Source organism: Archocentrus centrarchus, chromosome 8 (genome assembly GCF_007364275.1).
Source record: "Archocentrus centrarchus isolate MPI-CPG fArcCen1 chromosome 8, fArcCen1, whole genome shotgun sequence".
Classification (NCBI taxonomy): domain Eukaryota; kingdom Metazoa; phylum Chordata; class Actinopteri; order Cichliformes; family Cichlidae; genus Archocentrus; species Archocentrus centrarchus.
Genome location: NC_044353.1, coordinates 672,998 through 684,211, shown reverse-complemented (window position 1 = coordinate 684,211; position 11,214 = coordinate 672,998). Strand labels below are relative to the sequence as shown.

Sequence of the window (11,214 nt, the reverse complement as noted above, 5' to 3'; positions counted from 1 at the left end):
AATTCTGAAACCTGACTGAAACTCTTCAAATAAACCGTTCCTCTGCAGATGATCAGTTAGCTGTTTTACAACTACTCTTTCAAGAATCTTTGAGAGAAAAGGAAGGTTGGAGATTGGCCTATAATTAGCTAAGACAGCGGGGTCAGTGATGGCTTTTTAAGTAGAGGTTTAATTACAGCCACCTTGAAGGTCTGTGGTACATAGCCAACTAATAAAGACTGATTGATCATTTTTAAGATTGAAGCATCAATAAATGGAAAGACTTCTTTGAACAGTCTAGTAGGAATGGGATCTAACAAACATGTTGCTGGTTTGGAGGAAGTAACTATTGAAGTTAACTCTGAAAGATCAACTGGAGCGAAAGAGTCTAAACAAATACCAGCAGTGCTGAAAGCAGCCGAACATGAAGAATAATCTTTGAGATGGTTATGAATAATTTTTTCTCTGTCTAAAATTTTATTTGTAAAGAAATCCATGAAGTCACTACTAGTTAAAGTGAAAGGAATACTCGGCTCTACAGAGCTCTGACTCTTTGTCAGCCTGGCTACAGTGCTGAAAACAAACCTGGGGTTGTTCTTATTTTCTTCAATTAATGATGAATAGTAAGATGTCCTAGCTTTACGGAGGGCTTTTTTATACAGCAACAAACTCTTTTTCCAGGCTAAATGAGCATCTTCTAATTTAGTGAGACGCCATTCCCTCTCCAGCTTTCGGGTTATCTGCTTTAAGCTGTGCGTTTGTGAATTATACCACGGAGTCAGGCACTTCTGATTTGAAGCTTTCCTTTTCAGAGGAGCCACAGTATCCAAAGTTATACGCAGTGAGGATGTAAAACTATTGACGAGATAATCGACCTCGCTGGGAGCAGAGTTTAGGTAGCTGCTCTGCACTGTGTTGGCACTGAAGAGCATAACAATGAAGGAATTAGATCCTTAAACTTAGTTACAGCACTTTCAGAAAGACTTCTACTGTAATAAAACTTATTCCCCACTGCTGTGTAATCCATTAAAGTAAATGTAAATGTTACTAAGAAATGATCAGACAGGAGGGGGCTTTCAGGGAATACTGTTAAGTCTTCAGTTTCTATGTTATATGTCAGGACAAGATCCAGAGTATGATTAAAGTGGTGGGTGGGCTCCTTTACATTTTGAGAGAAGCCAATTGAATCTAACAATAGATTAAATGCAGTATTGAGGCTGTCATTCTCAGCATCTACATGGATGTTAAAATCACCCACTATAATGATTTTATGAGAACTGAGCACTAAATCAGATAAAAAGTCTGAGAAATCGTACAGAAACTCTGAGTAAGGACCAGGTGGACGATAGATAATAACAAATAAAACAGGTTTTTGATTTTCCCAATTAGGATGGACAAGACTAAGAGTCAGGCTTTCAAAAGAATGAAAACTTTGTCTGGGTCTTTGATTAATTAATAAGCTGGAATTGAAGATTGCAGCTACTCCTCCTCCTCGACCTGTGCTTCGAGCATTCTGACAGTTACTGTGACTCGGGGGTGTTGATTCATTTAAACTAACATATTCATCCTGCTGTAACCAGGTTTCTGTAAGGCAGAATAAATCAATACATTGATCAATTATTAAATCATTTACTAATAGGGACTTGGAAGAGAGAGACCTAATGTTTCATAATCCACATTTAGTTGTTTTATTTTTTGGTGCAGTTGATGAAGCTGTATTATTTATTGTTTTTGAATTTTTATGCTTAAATAGTTTTTTGCTTATTTTAGCTTTGGTTTTTGGTGGTCTGGGAGCAGGCACCGACTCTATGGGGATGGGGTTTTGGGGGGATGGCAGGAGGAGAGAAGCTGCAGAGAGGCGTGTAAGACTGCAACTCTGCTTCCTGGTCTCAACCCTGGGTAGTCAGTTTTTAGGAGGGTTAATAAATTTGGCCAGATTTCTAGAAATGAGAGCTGCTCCATCCAAAGTGGGATGGATGCCGTCTCTCCTAACAAGACCAGGTTTTCCCCAGAAACTTTGCCAATTATCTATGAAGCCCACGTCGCCAAGCCAGCGATTCAAGGAGAACATGCGGCTAAACATGTCGCTCCTGGTCTGATTGGGGAGGGGCCCAGAGAAAACTACAGAGTCCGACATCGTTTTTGCAAAGTTACACACCGACTCAATATTAATTTTAGTGACCTCCGATTGGCGTAACCGGGTGTCATTACTGCCGACGTGAATAACGATCTTACCAAATCTACGATTAGCCTTAGCCAGCAGTTTCAAATTTCCATGAATGTCGCCTGCTCTGGCCCCTGGAAGACATTTGACTATGGTCGCCGGTGTCTCTAGCTTCACGTTTCTCAAAACAGAGTCACCAATAACCAGAGTTTGTTCCTCGGCGGGTGTGTCGCCGAGTGTACCCGATGCTTCTGCTTAGGACTACGCTTCCTCCTCACAGTCACCCAGCCGGCCTGTTTTCCCTGCTGCTCGGGATCTGCTGGGGGCCTGGCTAGATGTAGGATTTTCCAGGGTGCGGAGCCGAGTCTCCAGTTCAGAAAGCCTGGCCTCCAGAGCTACAAACAGACTACATTTATTACAAGTACCGTTACTGCTAAAGGAGGCCGAGGAGTAACTAAACATGTGACACCCAGAGCAGGAAAGTGCAGGAGAGACAGGAGAAGAAGCCATGCTGGTAGTGAGTCGGCTAAGGGCTAAGCTACTAGCTGAGCTAAGCTAGCGAATTTCTAAAAACAAATAAAGTGAGTAATGTGAATACAGGTGATTCAGCAAAGAGTATGCTATTTAAAGTAGGTGAAGATTACACTGAAATACGTTGTTATCCAGATAAATCGAGTTATACAGATATAACAGCTAACAGACAGCAAAACACTGTGCTCCGAAACAGGAACAGGAAGTGATACAATACCGCAGTGAGAGCCAACACCAAGTGATCAAATCTGAAAATCTTGACATTAATGTGAAATTTGGAAAAGTTTATGATTTTGTTTCTGAAAGCAGCTCCTGCCCCTCCTTGCTGATGACAAAGATGGTGAGATGTGATTGGCCAATAGTGTGCCTATCTGTTAAATACATACAGTTTAGTTCCTTCTCTCCAGTTTCTCTTCATAAAACAAACTCCATTTTTCTTTGGATGATGTCATGTGAATGCTCAGACTATTGCATGGCACTGAACAGGAGTGACCCTCCAATCTCACTGTACATCCTGTATGATAATAAAGGCATTCTATTCTAGAAACCAAAATGATGACCATGTTCCTGTGGTCCAATGAGATGAAAACACAGCTGTGAGAATGTGACTAACATAATAAAGGCTGAGTTCACTAATGTCTGGTGTTTTCTTAAAGCAACAGTAACCAATCAGAGCAGCTTAACTCCACTCAAAATGCTTTTTACTTCTTTACATCAATAATCAATAAACTTAATTTCAAGGATCACCAGGAAATAAATACTGCATGTACAGAAGTATCAGCTGTATCTGATATATATTTTGAGTTTTATTTTTTCTTCCAAGTTAAACTTTTATCACCATTTATTGCTCACATTCTGTTTTAACTAAAGTAAAGTGAGTGGGTGCTCCACCCTTTTCTAGCTGAGGATCGTGGTGTCAGATTTGAGGTTCTGATTCTCTTACCCAGCGTCTCCACAGTTGGCTTCAAACAGCCCCAGTGTGAGCTGGAGGTCGTGGCTTATTAGAGCCAATAGAACCAGATCATCTGTAAAATCAGAGATGAGACCCTGAGACCACCCAACCAGCACCCTCCACCCCTCGACTACACCTAGAAATTCTGTCCTTAAAAATTAGGAACAGAACCGGTGACAACGAGCAGCCCTGGCAGAGTCCAACACCCACCAGGAACCAGTCTGACTCCTTCCAGGACTGCAATCCAAACACAGACTATGGTTCTGCAGAGTGCCCATAACAACAGGCCCAGTACTCCCAATGCACCCCCACAGGAGGCTGTGCATTCAACCCCAATGTCGTTCCCCAAGTCCATAAAACACGTTTATACAAACTCCCATCACCCTCGAGCATCTTTGAGAGGATAAAGAGCTGGTCTGATGTCCCACGACCAGGATGAAAACCACATGGTTCCTCCTGAATCTGAGGTTGAACTAACAGATGGACTCTCCTCTCCAGCACCCTGGCACAGACCTCCCCAGAGAGGCAGAGGAGCTCAACCCCCTGAAGCTGCAGCACATGCTCTGTTGAGGGCCGAGCACTGCACCTTGTGGAACCCCACCTTTAACCTTCAGTGGGCGGGACTCTGGAGGCCATGAGTGTGTGTGTGCCTCTCATAACATACATCCACCCTTTACATCAGTGTGTCATGCTTTTCTAAAGGTCAACAAACACCACACAGCAATTCTTTGGTCAACATTTAATTTGAAAAACAGCTTATTTACTTACATTATTAAATAAATATTATAAAAAAATAAATAAATATAAATAAATAAATAGATGTTATGAATAAATAAATATTATAAAAAATAAATAAATACATATTATAAATAAATTCCTAATAAATGAACAGTAGAAACCATCAGAAACAGTCTCCAGAGTCCTCAGACGCTGTGTCATAGTTGCTGTTGTGCTGCTGTTGTGCTGCAGAGCGCCTCCTGCTGGGAGCAGCTGAACCTCTGATGATGGAGGCCACGAGCAGCTCCAGCTGATCCAGGCGCAGTTTGGTCTCCATCCTGAGCAGATCCCACGACGCAGTACTGCAACCCTGTACACACAGTACTACAGTTAGTACTACAGTCAGTACTACGGTCACCGCACACAGTAACGCAGTGAGTACTGCAGTACTTACAGCGCAGGACACAGTACTATTGGCCAGTCTCCCGTAGTAGCGCTTCAGACTGCTGTCCGCTGCTCTGCTCGGCGACACCTGGAGACAAAAACACGTCCGATTGTTTGTGTGTTTGGAAGGAAAACCTGCAGCTGAACACGTGACGGGAAAGGAGGCGTTCACTTACGCACGCGTTCACTTCCGTTATCTGTCTGTGGATGACCGTCAGGAAGCGCTCGGTCCTGTCGGCGTCCCAGGGAGCGGAGGACAGGTTGTCATGGCGATACAGACAGGAAATGAGCTTGAGACTGTCTCTGATGAAAACCAGCTTTGACTCCACCTGGACAGACAGAGAGACAGGTGTGAGCTGCAGGTGTCTGATTGGCTGACAGAGGTGATTGCGTCAGAGACGTACCTCAGACTTTCTGATGTTCTTGTAGAGATTTCTGGGGAAACGAAGCGCAGGCGCTGAAGTGTCCTGTGCAGTCAGCTGATCGCCCTGAAACAGGAAGAGACGGAGCTTCATGTCACCGTCACCGACCTTAGACTGAACTGGTGTCACATCAGGTCATTTTACATACATGTAACGTTTATGGCTCATATAATCATTTCTCTTCTATTAACGTGTGGAGTCAAGTTGTAATATTTACAGATAGGCATGAATATTAATGTGCTTACCTTAATGTAAACATTCATGTTTGTAAACACATAAACTCTCTGGTTTAATATAGTGTGTTTTTAATAAACTGCCCAACATTAAAACCTGTGCCCTGTTTTTAACATCATACATACATGCAGAATACCTGTTTTTAGAAATGTCCTACGGGCCCTGAATGCATCATTACAGCCCCCTCACAGGGACTCCTGCATTCAAGGACCCCTCAAACCTTTTAAAATATGCTGAAAGGCTCTTCAGTGGCTCCTGGAATGTCCCGAAGGCTCTTTAAGGACCCTGGAAACTCTTCAGTGACTTGCTGAATATTTTAAGGATCCTTGAATATATTTAATGACTACTGGAAACTTTTTAATGACACCTGGAAACTCTTCCAGGTCTCCCTGAATTTATATAAGGACCAATACAATATATTTATGCACTCTTGAAATATCGTTAAGGTCCTGGAAAAGAGTCTTTAATGACCTCTTGGAATATTTTAAGGACTCTCTGAATGTCTTAAAGGATCATGGAAACTTTTAAAGGACCCTGAGACCCTGTCTTTTTAAGTCATTGAATCTGTTTGAGGAGTCCTGGAATGTTTTAAAGACCCTGGAATCCCCTCCAGGACCTGCTGTCAGCGCTGTACTCACCATGAGTTTGAGAAGATCCCGGGCTTCATTGCTCACATGTTTGTAGTGTGTGAGCCAATCACAGCAGAGGGCAGAGGGCAGGGCGCCGCAGAGGACGAAGAGCAGGCCAGTGAAGGTGACCATGATGATGATGATGATGATAGATAGATAGATAGATAAAGGTGCTGTGCAGAGCTGAGCTGTCTGTGTGTCCATGCTGCTGAGGAGAGTTCAGGCTTTTATTTTCCTAAACAGGAAACAGAAATATTAAAAAAGAAAAAGTCCCACTTTCACTTTCCTCTCTCAGAGCTGTGCCCTGGACGGGAACCAGCAGAATCCAGGCTTTCTTTTCCAAACAGGAAACAGAAAAAGAAAGTCAGTGTTTCACTTTCGAGACTGAAGCAGCGCTCCCAGAGCAGCGGGGGTTTTGGCTCTCTGATCACATTTTTTAATTTTTTTAAATTTTTTTAGCCTGTGATGCAAACAGATTGCAAACAGAAATGCGAATACTCTGTTGTCCCAAACATATTTCCTCTTCAAAGAGGAGCTTATAGGTTCTCTCTAGGCCCCTCTTGTTAATGTTTGTCCTTTTATTTTATTTATTTATTTGTGTTATCTTTCACATACATATCCATGTGTTATAGTAATGCCAGAGTTGACAGGCTGAGGGGGGAAAAAAGAACGGGGATAGAAACAATAAAGCACAAGTAAATAAACCATAACGCTTCATCAACTGCTGCACCTGTGAAAGAAAAAAAGAACATACAAAAAATCAGCAGGCATTACTTGGAAAAACACATTCATGTGGAGAAAACAAAAGAGAAATGAAGCACGGCAACACAAACCAACAATTCTGTTGTGTTGTGATCAGGGGTGAATGTCCGTGTCTGTCATGAAGTGTACCACCTAATGAGGGTGGAACGCCGCAGCTCCGCCCACCAGAAGCCAGAGGCAGGCAGAGCAGTGGCGGCTCCAGAAATATTTTTCTGCAGGAAAACCCTGAGGTCTGACATTTAGAAATGTCCCGTGGGCCCTGAATGCAGCATTTAATACACGTTCAGAAATGTTATTTTAAAAGTTTGTGTTTAATCTGCATCGTGGACGTGAACGTGTCACTTCCTCAAGGATCACAGGGACTCTTATATTCCAGGACCCTGGAGATCCTCTCAAGGACCCTTACTTTAAGAACTCCTAGAATCTTAAGCACCCTGGAAGGTCTTCAAGGACTCCTTCTGTCTAAGTTCTGATCTGCTGCAGGTCAGAAACAGTAAAAGTGCTGTCCTGCGATTGACTCGTTGATTAATGTGATCACTTCACTGATCCCAGGCTGATCAGATCACTGATTGATTGTGTATTGATGGAGGATTGGAGGTGCTTGCACCAGAAGTTCTTCACTTTCATTTTTCACACAGACAGGAAGTGGAAGCACTTCACACTAAAAGCTGCTACCTAGGCCTGTTGTGTGTTTATTAAAGGTTTATGGATTTCTGTTTATATTCGATACCTTAATTCTCTTCACTTCCTGAACCTTCTGCTTTTCTGGTTGTGTTTTTTCAGTCTGTATTTAAGCACACAAACATGCTTTTATTTTGAAATCTGCAGCTCTGGTTCCTGTTGTTTTCTGCAGTTTGACATCAGCTTCGTTTTCACTTTCTGGTGTGTGGGGAAACTCTCAGCGGTGATGAAATGCTATGATGACACACCAGGTGAGGTCACAGATGAGGCAACGACGAAACTCCCAAATAAAACTTTATTAGCACCGTCAGACAGCACAGTGACACACTTTACAAAGACATCTTCGTTCATGTTTCTGTAACGGTCATCATCAGTGCAGCAGCGCTTTGATGGAAACATTTTACTGCTGAATCTCATTGTTGCTGCTTTACAGGAAAATGTTCCAGGTCATTATAACTGTCTCTGATTAACAGCCAGTCACAGATGTTAGATTCAGAGCTTTTGGGTTCGGAGCGCCGCTCACACCTTGATCACATCAACTTGGGAAAGTTTTTAGTTTTTAAAATATTTCAATTCTGTTTTTATGACAGATGGTCTGATGGATCTGTTTGAATCCGTATGATGATTATTATTATTAATGCTGATGAGCTTGTGTAGATGAAGTTTATGTTACCCGATGAAGAGGATAACGTGACTTTAATCACAATCACATCATTCTCCACATTATTGCAGTGGTTTCTGTTTGACTCACAGCTTCATTTTCTTTACTTTAGACATTTTAACACAAAAATGAAGTTTTTCTGTGACCTTCTTAAAGAAATCGCTTCCTTCCTGTCTGTGGAAAGAAGCTGTCTTTTCTTGCGTTTCAGCTTAGATCTGCCTAGCAGCTGATGATGTGTAAACCAGTGTTATTCCTGGTTGGTTTCCTGGCGCAGCTGTATGCAGATGATACCACACTGTGTGCACTGGTTATAAGGAAAGTGAGTGAGGCTTATCTGAGACGCTTGAGTGCTAAACGTTCACGTTCTTTTTAATATGTTTGCTGTTCTCGGCACATGTCACGGATTTGTAGTGACCTTAAACACTTATTTCAATGGTGTACATGTACATCTTACCATTCAACTGGTCTAGGCTTTCCTTTTTTTTTTTTTTTTTTTTTTTTTTTTTTTTTTTTTTTTTTTTTTAAGCCTGTCATGTCTGGTAGATCTTGCAAGCAGAACTGTGATCTGAATGCGTTGTTGTGCCAAACATATTTGCTATTTCAAGATGAGCTCTATAGGTTCTCAATAGGCTCTTCTTGTTGATGTTTTAACCCTTTATTTTATTTATCTGAGTTATTTTTCCACATACTATGTAACAGCCAGAGCTGACAGGCTGAAGAAGAGGAAAATAAAGAGAAGAAAAAGGGAGAGAGAAAGGGAGCAAAAAAAAAAAAAAAAAAAAAAAAAAAAAGGGGAAAGAGCACAAGTCTATTAATCAGATACTTCATCACTTTAACATATAAAAAAATACTATCAATACTTGCAAAAATAAATTTGTGTGTGAAAAACAAAACTAACAAAGCATGTTACGCACACCAACAATTTTGTTGAGTTGTGATTGAGTGGGCGTTTGTGTCTGTGTCATGTTTGTGTCTGTGTCATGGAACGTACTTACCAATGAGGGCAAAACGCTGCAGCTCCACCCATCAGAAGCCAGAGGCAGGTACGGAAAGCCCCCGGAACCCCAGGCCACCAGCAGCCCACCAAGAGCCAGGAAGACCCCCGGCCACTCAGTCCAAAGACAACCGCACACCTACCCCAGCAGACGGGAGAGGGTGGTCTCAGACGGAGCCCCCCCAGTCGAGGAGCGAGGGCTCCAGGGAACCCAAGGCGATGAGAAGCCAGCCCCCCCCCAGCGGCCAGCCCCCTGCACTGGCCGGCAGCAGGGCTCCCGGGCCCACGGCACCCAAGGACCGCCCGACCCTCCACAGAGCCCCCCCCCCCACGCCGAAGAAGCCAACGCAGCCCCGCACCGCACCCCCAAGGGGGGCAGGCCAGCACCCACGCCAGAACACCCAGCCCCACCCAGGAACCCCGAGGCACCCCCATCCCAGGGGGGTAGGGGGGAGGAGGCAACCAGCAAGGAGCGGCCAGGAGGCAAGGCACAAGGCCCAGACCCAGGTCCAGCCATACATACAAACACACCCAGACACCCGTGTACACATTTATACACAGATACTCATACATGCCCATACATACTTACCCACACACAGATATGCCATACATACACATTCACTCACCCACCCATACTCACGGAGACGGTGACAAATACACAAAGACACACATTCATCCATAGCTACCCACCCTCTGAAGACGGGGCAAGTGGAAACCACCCCAGGGCCAACAGCGACCCCAGGACGCCACCAGCCCGGTCCCCAAGGAACCACCCGACCCCCACCCCGGGCGAGACGCAAGAAATCGGGGTGTAAGATGACCCATCCACCCCTCCTCCTCCCCAACTTGTAGGTCTATGTGTTAATGTTTGTGAGTGAATGAGGTGTATAGGGTGCAGTTAAAATTGAGGGGACAGTTATGCCACAAGCGCCAACTGTTGGTCGTCAGCGCTTGCCCACACTGCCCCCCCAAAACCCTCCATGTCTAAAGTGCAAATAAAATTTGGAGACAGACAGTGACGAGGATCCGAGTGGGGCCACCTCAGCGGCCCATCTCATCAACCTCTGAGTAACATGCCTGCCCCAAAGGTCCTATGTGTATCAGGTTGTAAGTGTGTATGTGTTGTGAGTTATAATGACTAAAGTGCAATTAAAACGGAGAGGCAAGTAGCAGCGCAACTCTGCACTTGGCCTCTCCATCCTACATCTGTGAGTGATGTGTATTCTGTGTGTGTGTGTGTGTGTGTGTTTGTGTATGGGGAGGGGGAGGGGGGGGGCATATGACCAGGAAGAGTCCTGGAAGAAGAGAGCCAGCTGTCCGCTGGCTCAATAGGCACCCCGACCTCCCACACCCCAGCACAGGGCAGGGGGAGGTGAGCCCGGGGCCGCGGTGACAGCATCCCGGAGCACTGCAGCACCCGAGGTTGGCGCCCTCGCCCCCACCGCAGAGGGCGGCCCGCTCCTCCTAGATGCCCATTCACTCAACAATAGACACAAACAGGCGACAGGACATACTGGCCTGGGCATGGAAATGCAGTGCCCAGTCCCCCCCAACCACCCCACCGCGGCCCCATCCCCCACCCCACCCCCCTGCAATGCAGGCACCCCAGGGCCCCAAAAGCGTAGACCGGACATCCCGACGTCAGGCCAACCCACCCCACCCGGCGGCGCGGCCGGGACAGCTTTTTTTTTTTTTTAAACTCCCCTAACCTTATAGGTCACTATAAGGCAAACTCACAAAATTGTTTATTTTGTGAGTTACACTTAAGACAATCTCTGTCTGTAATACACTCAGTGTTTTTATCTGAAAAACCTCTTGTGTCCACCTATTTTATTTATTACTTTTTGCTTTTTGTCGTATTTATTTTTGTTTTGTTTTACTCCTTCTACACTTTCTCTTTTTAATCACAAGTTGCTGTATAATACATGTGAGATTGTGTTTATGATTGTACAGTATTGTTACTACTTTTCTCCAATAAAGTTGTTAAAAAACAAAACAAAATCAAAAAAACAAACAAACAAACAAAAAAAAGCAGGAAAGCGAC

The 11,214-nt window shown here is 44.2% G+C and overlaps 1 protein-coding gene across 1 annotated transcript; it reads right to left on the bottom strand.

The window, feature by feature from the left end:
• Window positions 1-4,527: 4,527 nt before the first annotated feature.
• On the bottom strand, window positions 4,528-5,405 carry LOC115784233 (interferon a3-like). The gene is made up of 4 exons (XM_030735380.1): window positions 5,192-5,405; window positions 4,964-5,116; window positions 4,798-4,875; window positions 4,528-4,713 (listed from the first exon to the last, which is right to left on the bottom strand). Exons 1-4 carry the CDS (start codon window positions 5,300-5,302, stop codon window positions 4,528-4,530), a joined length of 528 nt encoding a protein of 175 aa, XP_030591240.1. The 5' UTR covers window positions 5,303-5,405.
• Between the last annotated feature and the right edge of the window lie 5,809 nt (window positions 5,406-11,214).